Below are 23,343 nucleotides of genomic sequence, written 5' to 3' on the forward strand. Positions count from 1 at the left end.
AATTGTCGGTTAATAATAAAAAAAAACACTGTATTTGTAGCTTAATTAACTAGCCTTTGAGCCAATTTGCCAGTCTCTACAGTCATTGACCTGCGGCGCTTAATGTATTTTTTTAAACTTATACTATGCATGCAGCTGTATTTGTTTGATTTTTATTTGACTAAAGATGAAAGTAAATATGTTTGATGTGTTTAGAGGTATAACTGAAGTTTTAGTTGTTAAAACAACCAAAAAGTATTTTTCCGGCGTAAATAAAGAGCAGTGTGGTGAAACAATTAATTGTTTATTTTTAGATAAAAATTTAATTTGTTGTTTAGCAGCTAGTCAACTACATGAATCAAAATACTTTGTGCAGTTTAGATAATGTATTTTTTATCTACAGAAAAATGATTATGGTAACTTAGAACAAAAATACTTAAGAATGGATCGTTCATAATTTGTTTAAAGCACCTTTTGAATGGTTGTGTTTTTGGTGGTGCTTCACTTTGTCCATTAAAGAATCAAAGAAAAGGATTATTGTAACAATTTCATGATGACACAACACCTAATGACGCAAGTCCCGGGATTTGGAAATTTTGGTGGTGGCTTTATGATGCAAAGTATGCAAAATCAATTCCATTAAGTTTTTTTGTTTATTGTTATATATTGTTAAAATTCCAAAACTGCTCTCGGTGCGCTATGCAATTGCAGTAAATTATAATGATTATTGGCTGTCAATATAACTATGATTGAATTTATAATGTTACATACTGGTTTTAAGTTTATAATATTTTTACATGAAGGATATACAAACGTTGGTTGGTTTTGAGGTATGCAGCATACCTATGTTCCGCACCTATGCCCAATATATACTATCATTAGCATATATTTAACCACAAGCTTTTTGCCTCATTCTCTACTTTTTTAAGTTGTATTGGGTTTTTTGCTTGCAGCATCCACAGCTAATGTTCAGTGGGTTGTTACATCGGAAGAATGGAACAACTACACTCAACAATTCAACAAACTGATGCCAGTGGCCGGTTTTCTCAGGGGTGACCAAGCTAGAAATTTCTTCCTTGAATCCAAACTACCCCCGCAAGTGTTGGCTCAAATTTGGTAAGTCATATGGTCAGTGTGTAAGAATTTTATATCAACTGTGTGTGTGTGTGTGTGCGGCATCTTATTGTCCTTCCTGTTTTGCTGCCCATTTGTGTGTGTTTCCTGTTCCAAACATAAACCCCAAAAGTCCCTAACATGAAAACCTAAGCATTAACTGAGCACTATGCACTGCTGTGCAAAGAATTAAAGAAAGAACAAACACTTGGGAAGTAATCTATCCTTTAGTTTTGTGTTTTTTGAGCCGCAAATGTATAAAGGTTGAAACTATTGATGCACTGAACTTGCCCTTAACGGCTCGTACCAAACCGGATATTTGCCCACAAGGCCGAAATCAGGCTGAACCTGAACTATAATGTTTTTCCCACAAAATCACTTGTTCGTAGTGCAAGTAAACTTGTTTATGATTTCCCAAAATACCTTTTACGATATATAAGCTTCAAGAAACCCCCCAAAAATATTCTTTTATTTTGTAATTTTCTTGTAAAAACGGGCTTTTACAAAAGAAATTACCTGGTTTTATTTTATTGGCCAGTTGTGAAACATTAGGCTTTGATTTCACATTACAAAAAAAGTTCGATTTCAGACAAATTTTAAAACATGAGCAGAAACTAAAACATCACTAGAACCGCATATTTTACCTATATGTTTTGGCCAACCAATACTTCAGTGCATCACTAGTTGAAACCAATTGTAACAAGAACTGTACACCCACACTAACCTTACAATGCATGACTTGACACTGATAAAAAATCAAACACAAGGACATAACAATCATTTCTGTATTTGTGTTATTGTATCTTTCAATATCCAAACAGTGTATCTTGTCATACAGGGAGCTCGCCGATTTTAGTGGTGATGGCAAAATGGACAAGCTTGAGTTTGCCATTGCAATGAAGTTGATTAAATTGAAACTTCAGGGTGTTATGCTTCCTTCTACTCTGCCACCCACTATGAAACAACAACCCATGTATGGTGGTGGATTTTCCCAACCCAATATGAATGGTATGTTTTGGGTACCAATTAAAACCAGTTATAGTGTGACATATGTGATGAGCTTTTAAATTATGACATGTTTTTTTCGTTTGACTACAAATGACTTAGGAATGTGTTTTGTGAATATAACAATGACAGCTATGTAGTGTAGCACATACAGTAAACCTTGGTTAAATCTGATTAGGTTAATCTGGATTTTCACTTAATTCAGACCAAACTTAAGGTACAAATGATTTGTAATGTTGTAAGGCTTTAACTATTTGACATTGGTTAATCCGGATTTTCCCCAATCTGGACAAAATTTTATGGTCCAAATCGGTCCGTATGAACCTAGGTTTACTGTGATCTACAAAATATCCTTCTTGTTTTGCATGCTGATGTCACAAAAAACAAACAACTATTATTTATAGCATTTTTTATTTTGAAAGTTTCTTTTTCATGTAACTTTGCACTTGCCTGTGTTTTACGTTTATAACAGCTGGCATGATGGCCCCAATGGCCTCAGTCACTGCATCAGTGCCAGGTTCAATGCCAGGCATGTATAACACCATGCCAGCCATGTCCAATGGAAGTATGTCCATGACTGGAATTTCACAGCCAATGCATATAAGTAAGTTGATCAGTAACACATGTATTTAATTTGTTGTGCAAGGATACTATAAACATGCCATTTTTGATTATGATTTTGTGCATTGTGTTGTGCATTGCAAGTGGATTAGCCTTTTTCTTCAAACAGACTTTAGCAAGAAATGGTCTGACATATTTTGGTTTGAGTGTTAAAATGCATGTTATTTATAAATTGTGACTACAAGCATTTATATGGTTCAGTTGTAATCCCCCATGTATGTTGTGTAATTGCTACGATTGGCAGCTTTGGAACAATTCAGTGTTTGGTGGTGTTAGTTTGTACATTACATCAGTGTTTCATGAAGTTGGGACGCGTGTTTTGAGGACAACAGCATCTACTTAAGTTTGTTTTAGGTTTTTTTCCCTACTGATTAAACTGTTGCATAATAATAATAATTTGAAAACAATGTTCGTACATAAAACTGGTCCACTTTGTTTGTGATGTAATAATGTTATTTGTCAGCTCACTGTTGAGCGTTGTCAAACCTACTATAAAGTTCGGGCTAAATGGAAATGTTTTATTGAAAAAACTGAATAAAATATGTTGGATATAAACTGCAAATGTCCAAACTGGCGTAGTATAATTTAATAAATTAAAATTTTCATAAAGTTTTCAGTTTTACAGACAAAAATGCAACTAAAGTAGTAATAATTAGAGATGTACCGAATATTCGAATTTATTCGGCCGAATCGATCATTTTTGCAAAGATTCGGTTTCGGCCGAATAATTTGTTGCGATTCGGCCGAAACCGAATCTTTTACGAACACAAATTTAAAGCGTTAAACGTGTCTTTTCTGCTTATTAAGGTCCACGCAATCTTTCAAAAGCCCAGACATAACGAAAATTGCATCAATGTTTATCTTTTTCAACACATCGTTTTTCCCACGGTAGTCAAAAAAATTAGTAATTCATTGGCAGGTTGCCAATCATGCTTAAGGCAATTTTAAACCCCACAGAAGTGAAATAAGGACGAAACACAACTATTTTGCACTGGCTGCCTGGTAGATAAACATTTTTTTCCCGTCAAACGCGTAGCGTACGACTTCGCGTGGCGTCATAAATGATTCGGTTGATTCGGCCGAATTTATTCGGCAAAACCGCCGAATATTCGGTTTCGGTCGAATCGAAATTTAGCCGATTCGGTACAACACTAGTAATAATGCATATCCATTAGGCGAGAGAAACCACAAAAATGTAAGTATTTGGGTTGCGTCAAGAAGTTTGGTAACCACTGGTATACATGATATAGAAACTGTAGCTTTCCTCAAATATGCCTGTAAGATCATTTGTTTTCACATCTTGCCTGTGTGATAAAATCCATAATCTTTTGACCTTCAAAACAAGTCAAAACGCATTTCAGTAAAGCCTTATGCAACATGTTATTAAATTAGGTTGGATTGAATTTTTATTTTGACTGTGCGGTTGTTGCATAAATTTAAAAACAAAAATCATGTATTGGACTGTCAAATTGAACTTAAATGTGGCTTAATACATTGCAGGGTAAAGCCTGTGCATAAAACATAATTAAATTTGTACATTACTCATTTGTAGACTCAAGCAGTAACCTACCTCAAACCACCAATTCCCCTTCAAGCAGCAGTCTGTCAAGACATGGCTCTATCAGTGATTCAACCAGGTCAGTTTTGCATAGGTTGGCATTTCAGTGTTATTCTTGTTATAGGCTATTTATGCAAATTTTGAGCCACTCTTAACAAATCCTGTTGTTTAAATACGAACTTTATGGATTTGGTGATGCACCTGACTAAGGCTATCTGCTGGTGTTGTACAGGAGTTACCAACCTGTTAGCTCTTTGAAGACTTGAAGCTAAAAAATAATGAACAAAATATTTTTATTTCCATTAAAAAACATTTTTTTAAATCTTTATGCTCTTACTGTGCATACCAAAAATTTAGTATTCTCTAAAGAAGCAGTTTTTTTCAGAGTTTAAAGTTTCTTGGCCCTTGCATATATATATAGTATTTAAACCTCTTAAACACTTGTTAGAAAAATGCATTATGTTAATCACATTAAATGCTTTGACCTAAACTACTCTTCATTCAAAACAACGTAGTAAATACTTCCATGTAGGAGTATATTAATAACAAGACTTATTGATAAAGAATACAATGACCTGTTTGCTATGTCAAATATAATTGGCATGTCCTCTGAAAAGGTTAATTGTTTTAAATAAAGGGCCATAAACATGAATGGGCCTTATGACAGTCTGTTGTCGCAAGTGACTTTAGAATGCATTTTTTTCCACAGAAGCCAAGAATGGGATATACCTAAACATGCCAAGCTCAAATACAAACAAATGTTTAACACCCACGATAAAAACAAGACCAATTACCTATCAGGTAAATTTCACGTGTTTTAAATTTTCATGACAATATGCAGCATTAAATTTAGCTAGCCTTGTTTTTTGAAAGGCCAATTGAGGTGATAAAATTGGTTCTTTTAGACCTAAAAAAGGTACAAGTTCAAAAGCAAAAAAAATTGCAATGTATTGCACAGCACATAATAAGTTAAAATACAACTATTAGAAAACTTGTTTTGGGGCTAACTTTACTCTGACAAAAAATGTGTATATATTTGCAACAAAAATATTACTCAAATTTACAAACATATATACAGTAAACCTTGGTTAAACCGGGTTCAGTTAATCCGGATCTTTGTCTAATTTAGACAAAACTTGAGATATAAATGATTTGTAATGTGGTGAGGCTTGAAACAATCTTCATGAGCGAATCCGAAACTTTGCCTAATCCAGACAAATATTTTTGTCCAAACGGGTCCAAATTAACCGAAGTTTACTGTATGTCAAATAACCCTTTAACAGCTGAATTTTGAGAAAAATAATTCAGTAGTTAAAGGGTTAACACTAAAATAATTCTGTGCAATTTATAAATTTACAATCGTTTATTTCAACTAACATTTTACCAATGGTGTAAAAATGCTTATTTTGTTTCAAAAACTTGTTTCAAATAAGCCACATGGTTTCAATTCTAAAATGTTCCATGAACCAGCAGTATACATATGCTGTGTTTCCTTGTTTCGGGAAATGTGAAATCATCATTCCTATTCGGGCTATTTCCTTGACAACTGTCTGTGAATGCATTTTGGCCCATTGTTAATGATTTTGTGGTATTGTATGTCAAAGGGGAAATCAGTTAGCTATTGTTTGTAGTGTTGGCCTGTTTAGTTCTTTCTTTCCACCTGGTATTTCTTGCCATAAAGCAGAAAATATGAACTTATACCACAACCCTTAAATAGAAACCTAAAGTAAAAAAAACTGTTTCTTAAACTTGTGTTTGAAAACAGAACAAGAAAAATTGCTTCAAGTATAAAAACTGTTGCTTAAAGTTTTGTTCAAAAATGAAACAAGAAAAATTGCCTTTAGTGAAAAACTGTTGTTTAAATTTGTGTTCAAATACAAAAAAATACATTGAATGTTTTTCTATTATAAATTAGCCATGGTAATGAGTTAAATTTGATTAGAAGTGCTTGGACAATGCCCGAATAGGAACCCATTTGTTTGGGATTGGCCACTGCACTAACACTCATGCACACCACAGAACACTTTCCAAACAGAAGCGTAAAACAAAACAACACATCAAATTTGGAAAGGTTGTGTTAATAGTTTAAAAGCAAACATCCGAAATAACTTTTCCTAAAGAAATAGAAAACAAATTGTCATTTAATTCATGAACAAATTCTGACATAAACTTAGTGTTCTTGTTTCAATTAACTGGCAAATATCTATTTCCATTGAAAAGGAGAATTGTAAGGACTATAATATAACAATGTAATGTACTTGGTTAAGATGAACATAAATTTAAAACTGGGATCATCCCTGAATTGTTCATCAGAACAGCGATCATGGCACATTCATATAGATATATTTTTTGAGCCTACGTCTTGCCATGTGGGAATCCTTGGTCACCACATGAATTGGTACAATGCCTTCAATACTATGATGGTGGACGGTGGTGTATCGTACTTAAACGTACTCTTGTTGCCTTTCAGTAGATATCTTTTATCTTACAGTTTTAACTCTTGTAAGCGCATTTGTTTTAGGCATGCAAGCGCGGCACATTCTAAGTCTCACAGGTCTGCCACAAATGACTCTCGCTTCCATTTGGCAACTTAGTGATGTTGATAAAGACGGAAAACTTACGCAAGAGGAGTTTGTCCTTGCCATGCATCTCGCGGACATGGCAAAAACAGGCAAGTGGTTATGTCATTTTGAGACCTTTAGTCCACTGATCACAGGGCCTGTGTAGTCTGCTTTTACCGTTTGAGATTTTAAATTTAATTGCAGAATCAATTATTTATTATCTTAGCTGAGTGGTGTTTGTGTGTATGGTAAAATAATGTTTAATTAGTGCACAATAGTTTTTACTGGCACAGTCCAAATGGTTAAGAGCAGTGTTTCCCAAGCCTGAATTTTGGCAAAGTTCCAAGAGTCTGCTTCTCATGACATATAAAACCTTTAGCTTATTGTTTTTTTTAATATGCATAATTTTTTGTTCAATCCTGGAAAGCTTATTGTACGTAGTCTATAAGCAAAAGTAGTCTAACATTTCAGATGGGTAAAAAGCACTGGTTTAGTGTGGGAGTAGCAAATTCTCACTGAAGAAACAATAATCATGCTTAAAAAATGATTTATGCCCTGTCAGGTATTTACTTGTATAGGCTGCCTGTTTTTTCAGCTGTTTAGCAGCATTTAAAATATGTGGCTGTCTAATCTATGAGGGTTTAAATATAGAAACGGGCTTTTATCACAACGGCTATTGTTATATCTGTAAGTGTATATTGGGACAAATGGGTTGTAACTATTGTGCTATGCATAATATTCTATTGATTCACTTTTTTTTCTCTGTGAGATACACTATGGTTTAATTTAAAATCTTGGTTTACCTGTGTTCAAATGTCCCTCAAATTATTACATTTGCTTTAAATTTTTTTAACACTTTTGTTTGGTGCAGGAAATCCCCTTCCATCCGTTTTGTCCCCGCAACTTGTTCCCCCATCTCAACGTTCACCCCAAATATCATCAAACATCGGTCAGTTGGGACTGCTCACCCCCTTAACCCAAATGGACCCCAATAACAAGGTATTTGTTTTTGCTTTTTTAAGTTTCAAATATGTACTTTATTTTTTAAATATATTATGCTGCCCTTTTTTGCCTGTTCAATGATACCAATGGTATAGGTCTTTAAGACACCCTCGTTTAATATTCTGATTGTGCAAAAAAGTTGCATTTTTGTGAAAAAGTTGCAAGAATGTGAGTTGTTTGTTTGTTTGTGTTAAAATTTTGTGTTTTCCAAATTACAGGACGATCCTAAGCAGAATGCAAATGTGTTTGTATCGCTTGAGGACAAACGAAGGGAAAACTTTGCAAAAGGAAATCTTGAGCTTGAGAAGAGACGTCAAGCACTGTTGTAAGTCCAGTCATACTTTTCTGTAACATTGTGTACTTGAATAATTTTTCTGTAGCTAACAAATGCAACAAAATCTTTGTTTCATTGCAGTAAAATTTAAAACTTTTTTCAACAAAATGAAAAGCATTCAAAACATGTTTTTTAAGTATTTTTGAACGGATAAATGAAATGCTAATTCTTCTGTTTAAAAATTATCCAACCATGGTTGCTGACCAATCATCACATATAGCAACCTCCTAAATGTTTAAATTAATTAATTTCAAGTCTATAGAGCTCTTCTGGCAAATGGAATAAAAATACATTTGCCAGAAGAGCTCTATAGACTTGATACTATGCCTGGCACCAACAGCTTATTTATTAATTAATTTCAACTTCAACATTTTGTTTGCAGAGAAAGCCAGCAAAAGGAGAGAGAAAGAATAGAGCAAAAGGAGAGAGAGCAGCGTGAAAAAAGAGAAAAGGAAAGGTACAGGATTAAATCATTAACTGTGTGACTGACTGTTATGGTGTTGAAAACTCATGACCACAGCATTAATTTGTTTAATCAATGTGACATTGGTTGCACATGGATTATGAATCACATGCTTACTACATCAATTGTATTCCTCAAGGGGATTACCAATAATCATGTTTTGCTACTGCTGGTATGGATACTGACTAGATCATGTCAACTTAAACAACTTTGGGCCAAAAACAAACTTTTAAGTAAGTGGAGGGCCACACTATTGAAACATTTGTTACAGTTACAGTGTAATATGACAACAAAAAAATTGCATGATTAAAAAGTGAAATGTTTATTAATTAATGCCATTAACTCTGTTAAAAAACAATATTGTAATAAATACCGTAGCAGAGTGAAAGAACCAACTGTGCTTTATTGCTTTGTGTGAAAACAATGGCATACAATGACTCAACAATCACAATTGCTGAATCTAAAGATGGGCTATTTTGATCATTCTTTTAAAACAGTGGTTCTTAAAGTATGGGTCGCGGCCCAAACATGGGTCGCGCTGTGGTGAAGTATTTTCAATTCTCAGTCATGACTGAATTATTGTATCATAGGCATTTTATGTGGCTTTATCTTAGTAACCTTGGAGTATTGCAGCATAAGTAAGTGGACTCTGAGAGTTTTGATAGCACCGTAGCCAAATACAGCCTCACTTGATAACGCTATACAGCAAAATGAACCAATCATTATAACATACAGACAATAACCTTCCAATTTTCTATTACGCACACGGCGATTGTAACATGCTAGCACGGGGAATGATAGGAGGTTAATCATACGAAACTGAACTTGGAAAGTAACAGTTTGCGTTTAAGGAAGATAACTATTCATACAAAAATAAAAAATACATTTTTGTTGTTTGAGGCTTGTGTCGCAAGATGTTCATAAAGCTCAGATTTGCGTCGCGGTCAAAAAAGTTTGAGAACCACTGTATTAAAACCTTGCATACATGTCAAATAATTTTTAACTGTTAAAACTTTCTCATCTGGTTTATACGGCTGTTTTTTTTTTGGATAAATTCTCCAGAAAATTCCAACTCAATCAGAAGAGAAAATTTAAACATTTTTCTCTGCTTTACATATTTGAGGCATCACAAACCTTAAACAGATGGCATGTCTGCCAAAGTTTATTTTTGCTTTAACGCATTTCCATATGCGGAGACAATTATGCAGTAGAAATCTTAAATAACTTAGGAAGCCTATGTAAAGCAGCATGACATTTTATTCTCAATGTGGCATTACATACCATATTTAACATAAAACTTTGTCTATTACTCTGTCATATGATATGCGGATTTGGTTTTTAAGTAGTTCTGTCCCTTTAAAATCTTTTTCTTTAAAATTCTTCCTGGAACGTAAATCCATGAAAAATATTTTTGTGATTAAACTTCGTTTTTTGTACTTTTTTCTTTTAAAATGTTTTATTTTTGTGTGAAATAGGATGGAGCAGGAACGAAAAAGACAGGAGGAGATTGAAAAACAACTGGAACGACAACGTGCAATCGAACGTGAACGTGAGGAGCAGAGGAGGAAAGCGATTGAGCAAAAAGAAGCTGCACAACGTGAGATGGAGAGGCAGCGACAATTGGAATGGGAAAGGTAAAAATTCTGTGCTGAAATCTCAAATTTTGATTTCAAATATTCATTTTGTATCAGGATCACCGGTTTTGTTGCTATTTTGTCAAATGTTGATGCTAATCTTGAAAAATAATCTACATAATTTGAGGCTAGATTACGAAAGGTTTGCCCTTTAATAGAAGAGTTACGACGTCAGAGCTTACCTTAATGAATGTCAAAATCCACATGTTAATGTTAAGGAAGCAGAAACAATAGCTGATCTAATGTGAGGTCATACAAGTGTCACTGCAACATGTTCCTTAACTACTGGGTGAAGTTGCGCCAGTTTATGTATATCTTTTTTGCTATCACGTGGAGATTCCATTTTTCGGCATGTGTGTGTGCCCCCCGACCATGGCAGATAAATTAGCCAATGATATACAACTAAGTACAAAACTACACTTAAGTACTTGGTAATCCTACTCGGTACTTGGTATCAAATGTGTATACATGTGGTACTCGTACTCGATATTGGTACTCGCTTTAAAACCTGGTATCGTTCCATCACTATTTGTTAGTAGGAGAAGATGCTACGAATTAGGTCAAAAATGACAAGTTCGGGAAATGTTTATTTCCAGGCTGAAATCAGTGTTGACAGTGTTGTAAAAACAAATTAATTTCGCTAAAAAGTATCTTCAGTGACTAGAGAGCAATAAAAGGGATTAAAAGTAGAAAAGGCATTACACTGAAGATGCTTTTTAGCGAAATTAATTTGTTTTTACAACACTGTCAACACTGATTTCAGCCTGGAAATAAATATATTTCCCGAACTTGTGATTTATAAAATGAAAGGTGGAAATCGTTGCGACAATGGCAATAGAATAGGGAAAGATTCCCAGAATAAATTTACCACGATTTGTAGGTCTAAAATGAGTAACATTTGTTACAAATTCTATGTTTGTTCAGGTTACGACGAAAAGAGTTGCTGCAACATAAACTTCGTGAGCAAGAAAATGTGACAAGTTTACGAGCAAAGACCAAAACTCTAGATGTGGAATTAAATTCCCTGGTCTGTAAATTTGTTTTTAGCTTGACACCAAAAATCCTGAAATTCTGTTTACATTTTGCGTATATAGTGCTTCTTGGATTATATGTCCCTCTTTAACTGACATTTGGTTATATGGTCTCCTTTTATACATTGCTATTTTGTGATAGTGTGATAAAAACAAACTATAAAACCTCTTCTGTATGGGACAAGTTTTAATAACTATTTATTGTGAAAAAATATTTTTTGTCTTACAATTTTAGATTTAAAATAATTGTTTTATCTAATAGTTTGGTGTGGTCCAAATATGAATTTTAAGTGTTTGTTTTATTTTGCATATTTGGTCCAATATTTTTGAAATCTGGTTTTAACTGGACTGGATAATTAAGGTGCTACTATATCAGAAATGTTAAATCACTCTTTAAAATTTATGATGTGAAAAGATACATATAAATATACTTAATGGTTCAGATGTAAATTTTTGTGTGGTTGTACATTATCAATTTTTGCTTGACTGATACAATCTTTAAAACTAACCATGTTTTTTTACAGGTAATACAAAAATATAAACTTTTTGGAAACCAAACCACATTATAATTTTCCTTGTTAATAATGCCTTCTAATCTTTCCTTGTAGCAAGAAAAACGAGCACAGCTTGCTCAGCGCACCACAGACGTCCGAGGAAGATTGAAGGAGCAAAACAACCAGCTGAGTGTAATGAACAAGCAACGTGAGCTTAAGCACTCGCTTGTTCAAAAACAACAAGAACAAATTGCTCTGTTTAACCAACAATTGAACAACCTAATGCCTGAGAAGCAAATGCTTTCAGAGAAGATTCAGTTTAAAGGCAATTCTGTTCATGGTAAGATTTGACTAATATGTGCATATTTTTGTTTGCATAGGAATTTTTAATCTTGGTTCATCTGGCCAATGGGCATCTTTAAAATTGTCGAGTTTGTTTTAAGAAAACTAATGTCTTTGTCTTGTCTTTAAACCTACAACATCTACAATTTTTTGATAAAAAACAGCAGTGCTCAAGTTGTTATGAAATTATTATTGGGCAAAATGCCTTGGGGAAAAAACGCTACAGAACGAAGTCAAAAAGTAAAAAAAAACTAGTGATCCAACACATTTTTCAGGTGACTCAACTTTGGGTCGTGACCCAAAGGTTGGGAAACCCTGTATAACACCATTGCAACTAAGGCAATAACTCAGGGGCTTTTTGACAATTTATACAACTTTTTTGGTGACTATTGTGGTGCATCATGCACTCTGGTTTAAAAGCAAGGAAACAGCTTTGAGTTTTAACTGTTTTGGATAACTTTTTTGTTTAACTGTACCAGTATCGTTGCCTATAAACTATGAAACTATTTTTGGCCTGAGAAAAAATGTAAGTATTGTGTATTTGTTACCCTGCAGTTATAGAGAGCATGCTGAATCAAAACACCACAACAGTTGGTAAGACCAAGTATTTGTACCAGGCAATGAAAAAATCAAAGTTGTATAATTCGATCACCTGATTTCTTAGTGTTGAAAAAACACCTCTGTTAGATGGTTGTGATATTTGTAGTTGATAAAAGTAATTTTTGCATCTTTCAATTATCTGTCTTAGAAAAGATTTAAACTTGCTTTGTGTATTTTTCTGTGGTTAATTTTTTACCAAACTGAAATTCTTTGCACCTAATCTAAGTTTTGTTGGTTTCAGTCATTTGAACCAACATTATAAATTAAAATCGAAAAAAGCACTGGTTTTCAAGCTTACTGACCCATATGGATATACTACTGTGATCTAACTTTTCCGCAAGTAGACACAAGTATATCAACAAAGTTAGTTTCAGTATAAAAGTGTCAAGCCAATAAATGATAAGTAGGCTGCAGACAGTGCACACTGTTTCGGATTTTAATTCTCATCAGTGCAGCTGGTGGCAAGACATAGAACGTATTGGCCAATAGGGATGTGCCAAAACTGCAAATGTTCTGTTTGGTCGAGCACCGAGCATTAAAGTGAGATGCTCGGTGCGCATTAAAGTGAGATGCTCGGTGCTCAGCCGACCAGCTCGGTGCATTATGACATCACAAAACCTCTACAAGGTCTCTTACGTCACCGGCGGTGTTTTATTAAGCTGTCATGCCCTTTTACCCGTTTTTCCACCATCTAATGCATTTAAAAATCATTCGTTTTTGATCATAGACACCCTTTAGATCAGCGGTTCCCAAACTTTTTCATATTTTTTTCAAAACGGTCCCTTTGCCCATTATTTTGAGGGCTCGCGGTCCTTGAGCCTAAATATGTATTTCATAAAAACGAAAGTTGATTTCAGGATTTTAGCTAGTTATGCAAAATTGCGCATAAAAGTCATCCAAACACAGCTTGTGACATCACAGAAAAGACAAATGCACTACAATTGTGCGCGAACAATTACATTTTTGATAGTTGTCATTCAATAAAGGCTATTGTTAAGCAATGGAGACAGTTGATTCTCAATTCTACTTTGATTTAAACTTATTTAGTGGCACAAACTGACGCCAAATAAGATTATAGAATTACTTCAACCGCTTCGCGGTCCCCCCAAAATTGCCTCACGGACCTCTAAAGGACCGCGGACCCCAGTTTGGGAACCACTGCTTTAGATTTTAGAACACTAGTTACGTATGTTAGCAGGGCATGAGTATGCAAATTTAACGCTCGGGTCAGTTTGTGCAACTGCTCGGCCGAGCACCGAGCATTAAAAACAGAGATGCTCGGTACCGAGTACTCGGGTTCTGTCTCGGCTCGGCCCATCCCTATTGGCCAATTTAGCCATCTAACAGCATTCCAGTTTGTTAGGAGTAACAAATTGAAAGCCATGCCTCTTTTTTTGAGGCCACACTGATGAGACCTTAAAGGCCAAATCCATATGCACTGTCTGCAGCTTAATTTTGTTTCACCTTTCAAAGAAAAAGAATAGTGTATCACTGTGGAGCTTACTTGAAAGTTTTATAATCACTAATCTAAAGTCACAATAATCCTCGGTTAATCTGGATCAGTTTGAACCCAAAAATGTGTTGGAAGAGGCGAAGATCCAGATCAACTAATCTTGATTAATTAAAGCCTTACCACGTTTAAAATCATTTGTACCCCAAGTTTGGTCCGAATTAGGCAAAGATCCGGATTAGCCAAATCCAGTTTAACTGGGGTTACTGTATATGTCAGTTCAAAATATTGCAAATATCCAATAATTTTGTTGATGTTTTGGAATTAAATTGATAAAATATGATTGTCATTTGTTCTTGTAGGTATTATGCTAAAGTTGTATTGCAGATGGGAGCCTTCAAACCCTACATCGTGATTACCAAGCTAAGGTTTTCACACTTCAGCGACTTAGGACACAGCTGGAGGAAATGGAAACACAGAGGAAAGAAAATGCCACTCAACTTGAAAAGTTTAACACTCAACTTAATGTAAGATAACATGTTCATTTTCAAAGTTAACAATCACTTACAAAGAATGTGTCATCTTCCTAACAAAAAATGCTGGCTAAAATAAACAAAAAGCTTTTGACTTACGCTGTCATTTTTACTTCTTTAATCTTGTTGATTTATATCATAAATTACAAGGTAGACACGCAATTAACAAAGATCTTTTAATATTGGGTTTCATATCAACTTTACAGTTGGTATTTCCAGAAATTTGTATTTACAAACAACATGCTAAAATTTTCCTGCCTTAAGATTTTGAAATTCCTTCCCGGACAGAGATTAGTCCAAGTTGGACCTAAATACAATTAAGTTTATACAGTGAAATGACAAACTATGGCATTCTAATTGTATTGTTTTCTTAGTGCTTACAATGACAAGAACCATTATGGAAACTTTTAGCAAGCTGATAGCACTTTTTTGTTAATTGTACCAATATTATTATTATGGAAAAAAATACACATTTGTGTCTTGTTTTCCTGAAATCTGTTTTGAATTTAAAAACTTTTTTAGTAGTTTGTGATTAAATAATTAAATACTACGACCACAGCTTTTATCTGGAGCTGTTATTTTCTTTTGTTTTATTTTTTACAATTTTCAAAACTTTATCTTTAGCAACTACAAGAAGAGCTTAACAAGCACAAGTTATCGGTGGAAAGGATCACTCGGATCCAACAAGACAAACTCAGAGTTCTTCAGGAGGCGAGGAGGCAAAAAGACATTAATCTCACCAGGAAGAGCTCCATGGAAGAAAAGAAAAAGTAAATGGGCTAAATGTATCTACTCAAGTCCTAAATCGAGCCAATTACAAAATAAATCAGTGCCCCCCCTCAAATCTTTTTGACTTAAATATGTCTGTGAAAGGTTTTGTGTCAGCCTTAGAACAAATAAATGTTTTTTTTTAAACTTGAAATACTGTTTTCATTACTTTGGGTCTACAAATGTTTTATTATGGCAAAAATAGTAGGATACCTAAAAGGTTAATAAACACTGAACTTAATTAACATTAAAATGCATGACTTCTGAGAGTTTGCCTGTGAAACTTTGACGCTTTGAAGAACCAGAAGAGGTACTAGTTTAGCGACTAATTGCCATGGTGGTTATTCACGTTTTTATGGCTGCCTTAAAAAGCTTGACAGAAGATCCATTTTCAATATGACAGAGTTGACATAACAAAAACAAACAAACAAATAAAATACAATCTAAATAAAGTTTTGGCTGCTATTAACTAATGTGTTTGTCAATTCAAAATTATTTCAGAAACCAAGAAAAAATGGCAAGCATCCTGCTTCAGAAAAAACAAGAAGCAGATGTGAGATCCCGACAAGAGGAAGAAGCTAGGAAAAGATTGGAACAAGATCAGGTTTAGATTGCTTGTTTTTTTGTGGTTAAAGCAAAAAATTTTGATTGTTTTAACCTAGGTCCATGGTTTCCAACCTTTTTTGACAAATTTCTCACAAAACAATTAAAACATTATTTTCTGTCTATATGCCAAAAAGTAGACACTAAATCTTACAAACTTTTTTTAAGATTGGGCCTCATATAAACTTTACCTTCATATTTCCTGGGTTAAATTGTCTATTCACAAACCACATGCCAAAACTTTTTATTTTCTTTGAAGTTCCTTCCGGGTAAAGGTTGAAACCAGTATTAGATACAGTTTAGCATTTTCAATTTTGTATTTAAAAAATTGATTGAAAAAATGGAAAAATGAGTTACACTCAAATTTTTTTCCAGAAGGCCCAAGAGGAAAGAAGAAGAGCAGCAGAGGAGTTAGAGAGAAAAAAGAAACAAGAAGAGGAGGAGACCAAGAGGAGGGGTGAGATTGCTTAAACTTTGAGGTCAAGCCCAAAATATGTTTTTTAAGCCACCAAATTAAGGAGTTTTTAGTGAACATTTTAATTCAATTCTAAAGAGCCAAAAAAACAATATTATGTAGCACTATACATGCATCTGTTTATAAGTTTAATGACTAATATAATGACCCAAATACACATAAAATGTGACAGGCTTTATTATTTAAACGCCGTGGCTAATATATCACTGTTGATGGTTTGAGCATTTGCCTGAACACTAAAACAATAAAGCATGTCGCTTTTTACGTCTATTTGGGCCATTTTATTTGTCATTAGATCTTTGGAGAAAATTTGTCACCAAAAAAGTAAGTCTCAACCATTCTTGCTGAAACTCTATAGTAATTTAAAACATGACAAAACTTTAGCTGAAGAAGAAGCAAAAAGGGCGGAGGTGAAACGAAAGATCGCTGAAATGCAGCAGGAAAGGCTGAAACAAAAACAACTTAGCGACAAAACAAGTTCTTCCACTAGCAAATCCTCAGCCACTAATGCTGGAAGGGGTTTCACACTGAAACTTTCAACAAGTAAGACATTTTTTGAATGACTTTTTACGAATAGTTTACAAATCATTACAAACCCAAACTATTTGTAACTTCTTTCAAGATTTACAATTAGTTCATAACTCAACTTGACAAAATATTTATTTCAAATAGCAAATTATTATTTCACTAATGATGATGATAGTTTTGTCAAAACATTTGGATAATAAAATACATGTGTGTTATGTAACTTGAATAGCAATTTAGCGATTTTTGTTTTAGTTAACAACTCTAATGTTGTACAACATCGCGACATTTCAATGTCGGTTGTTTCTTTTTGTGTGTTTAATGTCAACATGAACACTAAGAAAGCGTTGTGCTGTAAACTACACTTAATTGTACAAGCATAAGGGCTAAAGTAATATCGTATACCAGTGGTTCCCAACCTTTTTTTGTCGCGACCCAAATACTTCCCAAAATTTGGTTTTGTGGATTCTTGCGACCTATAAACATACATTCTTACTATTTTGGGTTGATTTTTGTTTGTAAATCAAGAAAGCTTTTAGAAGATTTCTGCGCCAATTTGAAAAATGAAACAAATAATATTCGTTTATTTTTAACCAACTTAGAGCTGGCTCAAAGCATTATCAGCCAGACGACGCATAACAGTGATCTCACACAAACATTATGACGTCACAATCAGAATTAACCACTACCACGCCAAATTATCATGAAATTATTATTGGGCAACAATTTATAGCCTTGGGAAATAATAATATAACGCTAAGAAACGAAGTCAAGGAGTAGATGCTTTTATTGCCACAAAACAGGCGACCCAACAGAACTGTCAGGTGACCCAACTTTGGGTCGCGACCCATAGGTTGGGAAACACTGTCGTATACCATAAACCTTGGTTAATTCTGACGTGTTTGAACCGAAAATTTTGTCCAGACGAACTGGTGTTGGTTAGTTAAAGCCTTACAACATTACAAATCATTTGTACCTCAAGTTTTGTCCGAATTAGGTGAAGATCCGGGTTAAACAAATCTGGTTTAACCGAGGTTTTACTGTATATGCAAATGTTCAACACACAATTATTTGTTCATGAATAAATCTGTCCATGTAATGCTATTAATCAAAAACATAACTGCTTGTGTATAAAGAATACATTATGCAGACATGTCAACATATACCGCTTCGTATACCGTGTTCTGTAGTTCGTTTGACTACCTGCACTGATGATGACAATAGTGATTGTTAAAACATCTGCCTGATGTATTCTATACACACAAGTTCTCTTGCAGTTATGTTTTTGATTAAATTATTTTTCAAGTCCTTGTGTACTGTTCCTAATTCTACATGTTGTATTAAACAAGTATCTGACCCTCATTTTCAGTGCTTTGTATTTGTCTTGCCTTGTTTGGCAATTTTTTTGTCTTTAATTTGCTTAACGATTATTCCTATCAATCTTTTAGTAAGATTATTTTATGCTTATTACAGATCCAGCCCACCTTTTCCAATACAAAGCTCTGTACAGCTTCACTGCAAGAAACCCTGATGAGCTTTCAATATCAATTGGTGATGTTGTCACTGTACGTTAATTGCCTCTAGTGTTTGTTTAGAATGAGACTTTCAATTCCATTTTATTTAACTTTAATTTTAGTGCAATGTGTTCTTAAGTTGCAGCTATTCATAAGCATTAAAAGCCTTGTATTGCTTTGCATGGGAATTTGCATTAAACTTAGGTTAAACCGGACCCGTGTGGACAAAAAATTTGTCCAGAATAGATAAAGATCCGGATTAACCAATGTCGATTAGTTAGAGCAGTGGTTCTTGACCTTTTTTCCCTGCTGCACCCCTTTCAAATCACTAACCAATTTTTGCACCCCCTTTCAAATCACTAACCAATTTTCGCTCCCCCTTCTGTAATTGCTTAAATAGAATAGACCTAACCAACCTTAATGATTCTGCATCTCCGCACCCCCTAGGAACAGTTCTCGCACCCTTTGGGGATGCGTGCACCCCAGGTTAAGAACACCTGAGTTGGAGCCTTTCCACAGTACAAATCATTTGTGCCTCAATATTTTGTCCAAATTAGGTGAAAATCTGGATCATCTGATTCCAGTTTAACAAAGGTGTATTTCCGGTTTACTGTATTTATAAAACTTCTATTTGTTTTTTAATATAAAACTCAAAAAATATATACTGTATAAAGTGTACCACGTATTTCTTAAATACTTGACAATAACTATCTCCTTTAAAAATTATCCCAAATGTGATAAAAAATACCTTATTTGCAAATTTTGACCTTTTTGAATGTCCAAATGTAAATTTTATTTCTACCCCAAAGGTTGACGAGTCTCAGGATGTTGAACCTGATTGGTTGGCTGGAACCAAAGATGGAAAAGCTGGATGGTTTCCTGCCAATTATGTGGAGAAACTCAAAAACAAAGGTTAGTCGAAAAGTTTTTTGTTTCACTGTGGCATTTCACCAATATAAAAGATTCCTTTTTTTTGTTAAAATGCAAATGTATAATTTTTTAGTAGAAATGGATTTCAGCCAATACTGAAGTATTCTATTCTGATATCATCTCCCTTTTTAAGATTGTTTTTTAAACATAATTTTCTGATTTTTGTGTTATGGTTGTTTGAAAGGCTTAAACAAGTCCCAAGGCTACAATATTAGATTGATGATCCAACGCATATCATAAGGTTTTTTCCTCTTTGGAATTTCCTGTTAAAAAGTGATTAATTTCATTTATAACTGTCGTGAGAACTTTCAGTACACCAGCAAGTTTTTATTGCTGTAAACATAAAAATTGGGAACAAACTAATAATTAGGCATAGTGAAAGGCTGTAAAAATATACAAAACTAAATTTTAGAAATGTTTGAGAACCACAGATTTATGCCATAGTAAGTAAAAACATTATTCCTTGCATACTTAGTTAATAGCCAAGGAGTATGTTTTTAATTTTTGTTCATGTACAAGGTTTAAATGCTATATTTTTACATTACAGCAGCTCCACCATCGGTAAAGCCCCCTCCCCAATCTGCCAAACCTGCAGCCCCAAAGTAAGTTGACTGTTTAGTTGTTTTTGTTTGTTGCATTGGCTTTCAGTATTATGTACAGATACAGAATAGGTGTTTGTTTAAAGACAGATCAGTGTGTTATGGAGACATAGTTTTAAATTTTTTTCTTGTTTTGGATTGTTTAGTTTAAGATTTTGACTATTCTAAAAACATAAAAATCTTGTTATGATGTAGAAACTATTGGCTCCTGTAAATTTTAGACGATGTGTGAAAGGATTCGATTTTTTCAACTATTTTAGCTAAGGTCACAAGATTGTGTAGGCTGAAAAGAATAAAAATGCACAACCTGTAAATACTTATGAATTGACATTTAAATTTATCCAGTATTACTGATTGTTTAGCTTAAAGTTGATACTTTAGTTGTGTCATCATGGTGGCAAATTTGACAGTTGACCTGGTTGGAGGTTAATTGCTTTGTATTGGTTGCTACCTTTTAACCCAATGTGTTTCGTTAGAACTTGGTGTGTTTAACATGTATTGGGTTAATTTCAAGTTTTTAGTGTCCACATAGACAGTTGACTTTGAAGGCGATCACATGCATGGAGCAGAAATTTTGAACAAGCATGTACCTATTAAAGTCATTTAGGCTTGTGCCTGGCTGTCTCTTGTACAGGCTTTTGGTTATAGAAGTTTAATAGGTAAGAAAATAGGAATAGGTAAAGAGCATATTTTGATATTTACCATTTTTCTTGTATTTGTGTTTGAGTGTAGAAACAACTACCTAATAATGTTAAATACAATAGGTGTGGTCAACAGGTCGATCGCAATTGACTCGGTGATTATCTAGTTTTGACTGTTCGAATGGCACTGAATTTTTTTTAAAATGATCAGTGGTTTATTATATTTTTTCCATCACATTATGTTGCAACAACTTCATTTTAAGTGTTTGTTTTACTTAAACAGTTGCAATTGTTCAGGGAAATTTGAAACTCATTTTACAGCCAAGAAAACATGAAAGGTTGTCTTAATACCTAAAACTTGCATAGTTTTGTCACTGGCAACTTAAATTATTATGATAAGCAAAATTTCTGTTTATCTCTATGAATGACAAGTTTGTCACCAGTGACATACACCATGTGAACAATTACAATAAAAGATGTCTTGTATTTAATCAGGTATATACAATTGAAAATACTAGCAACTACACCATGCTTTTCTGTAAATATTGGAATGTTTGTGAGCTTTGCTAAGAAATGGATTTGGAAAACTGAAAAACTGTACTTAAAAGCCATTTTGAGGTTTAGAGGTATGGTTGCACAAAAAATCTTGAATTTGAAAACAGAACAGAATCCATAGATGGCAAAGAATTTTAACTTGCCCTCAATTATAGTAAAAACTTGTTCTAATAACCCAAGATATTTTTGACACCATTCCATTCTGAATTATTTCTTTGCGAAAGCTTTGAATCCATTTATCAAGATTTATAACATGGGGGACAAGTGAAAAAATCTCATTGTATTGTAACCTCTGACTTGGTTGTGGGCAAAGTTTACATAAAACATTTTCCAAGTTTTTCAAACTTTGTCCAAAATTTTTATACTAAATAGTACAACTTGGAAAAAACACAAAATTTTCTGATTTTTACAAACAGGAGAGATTTAACCAGAATTTGTTTGGTCAAATTGTTATTACCCAAAAGTTTCATAAGATTTTGCCAATTAAATTCGAGATCTCTCAAAATTAGGCCATTTAAGTGTTTTTTCCTATATTCACTGTATTATTTGGATACAAAATGGTATCCATGAGCGCATTGCGGCTCTATGATATGACAATGGGTTGGATAAATTATGTTTACAAATACTTTGGTTGTGGGCGTATCACCCATCAAAATTGTTCTGATAAAACTCAATTCTGAAAATGGTGTTGCTCTTGTTTTTGAGTTTGCTGTGGCTGTTGTTGCTGTTGTGACTGTGTTGGATATAGATTCCAGTTTCGATCACCCAGCAAATGACAGCCAAAATAATAGCAATACACAAAATCCACATAAAATTTCCAATGCACTTTCTGCAATTGCCACAAGTGCCTTCGATCCATGTATGGAGATAATCCTTAACACCATGTATATTGTAAGCGCTCCCATAAACAGGTGTGGCATGAATGGAGAATACTAATACATCGGTACAATTAATGCCACGAAAATTTCTCCAGCAGCCAAATTTTGAATGACCTGCAGTTTTACGGATGGTTCTACTGCAAAATAAAGAGATTTAACAAAGTTTTCGTTGAACTGGTGTAATGCTAAACAAAATACTAGCTGTTGTTTCGAGAACTTGTATTTTTGATAACGTTTCGCCCACCAGAGCGGTAGGGATTCTTTAGAGCAATGAATGGAAATAATGCGAGCACAACAAGCAAAATGCACAAGCACAGCGGGATATAACGAAAAATAATTACACAAAAACAAAGGAATTTCATGAAAAGTTGCGTGCGTTATAATATGACAGTGCATATTTAATGTCAGATGTTTGGTGAGGAAATCAGACGCAAAATGTTGCATAAAACCGAGCTTAGGTTTTTGCTATCAGGTTAATTGCATGATTCTTTTTTCCTAAAGTAACCACAACATTTGTTCACCGTAAATCCGCACAAATATGCGTGTGGGGACCCATTCGGTTTTGTTTGCAAAAGCAATCATATGTGTAGATCAAATAATGTGTATATTAAATTGGTAAATTGGATAGAGAATATACGAAATGGAATATATCAGAAAGCCACCTTTCTAGTTCTGATTTGTATTTCTATTTTGGTGAAGAGCTTGCAAAAGTTGCCCTGCCCTGTCTGCAATTCGAGGCCTTTCAGACCCTTGTTGATTTAAACCTATTGATTGTTGGTGAATCGACCTCCAAAATTGTTGTGAGAAAAGTTGCTCCGGTGTCTGTTGTTGTTGTTGGGCCTGTTGATCTCGGAGGTACCGCCATATTGCAAATGCCGCATAAGGTGAGCGTGTTATAAAGGCCATTTGGACAATTAAAAACCCAATGAACAATGCCAACATAGCAGAATAATACACTGTGTTGATTGCTAACAGCAAAAAGTTGATTACCCATTGAATGAAACCCAAAACAGTCATGATAAAAAAATGCCAAATGAAAACTTCCAATGCACAGGCAGCAGCCTTTGTAACAGCCTTAGATCCATACATTGAGATAAATCTTAGTACCGCGCACACAGTAAGAGTTGCCATAAAC

The 23,343-nt window shown here is 34.1% G+C and overlaps 1 protein-coding gene across 1 annotated transcript in view; it reads left to right on the top strand.

Moving 5' to 3' along the window:
- The first annotated feature begins 386 nt into the window (after window positions 1-386).
- The window catches only part of LOC145232178 (intersectin-1-like), a 66,982-nt gene continuing 44,025 nt past the window's right edge, over window positions 387-23,343 (top strand). Inside the window, exons 1-21 of the mRNA XM_080096714.1 lie at window positions 387-599; window positions 933-1,095; window positions 1,931-2,100; window positions 2,570-2,701; window positions 4,271-4,355; window positions 4,986-5,077; window positions 6,798-6,947; window positions 7,709-7,836; window positions 8,058-8,164; window positions 8,556-8,630; window positions 10,112-10,270; window positions 11,195-11,297; window positions 11,910-12,135; window positions 14,575-14,714; window positions 15,345-15,490; window positions 15,990-16,092; window positions 16,467-16,548; window positions 16,951-17,109; window positions 18,565-18,656; window positions 19,415-19,517; window positions 20,083-20,137. Of these exons, the coding sequence (XP_079952840.1) occupies window positions 530-599; window positions 933-1,095; window positions 1,931-2,100; window positions 2,570-2,701; window positions 4,271-4,355; window positions 4,986-5,077; window positions 6,798-6,947; window positions 7,709-7,836; window positions 8,058-8,164; window positions 8,556-8,630; window positions 10,112-10,270; window positions 11,195-11,297; window positions 11,910-12,135; window positions 14,575-14,714; window positions 15,345-15,490; window positions 15,990-16,092; window positions 16,467-16,548; window positions 16,951-17,109; window positions 18,565-18,656; window positions 19,415-19,517; window positions 20,083-20,137 (2,540 nt within the window). The 5' untranslated portion in view covers window positions 387-529. The remainder of the gene's footprint in view (window positions 600-932; window positions 1,096-1,930; window positions 2,101-2,569; window positions 2,702-4,270; window positions 4,356-4,985; window positions 5,078-6,797; window positions 6,948-7,708; window positions 7,837-8,057; window positions 8,165-8,555; window positions 8,631-10,111; window positions 10,271-11,194; window positions 11,298-11,909; window positions 12,136-14,574; window positions 14,715-15,344; window positions 15,491-15,989; window positions 16,093-16,466; window positions 16,549-16,950; window positions 17,110-18,564; window positions 18,657-19,414; window positions 19,518-20,082; window positions 20,138-23,343) is intronic.

This window comes from Phallusia mammillata, chromosome 6, assembly GCF_965637545.1.
Source record: "Phallusia mammillata chromosome 6, kaPhaMamm4.hap1.1, whole genome shotgun sequence".
NCBI lineage: Eukaryota > Metazoa > Chordata > Ascidiacea > Phlebobranchia > Ascidiidae > Phallusia > Phallusia mammillata.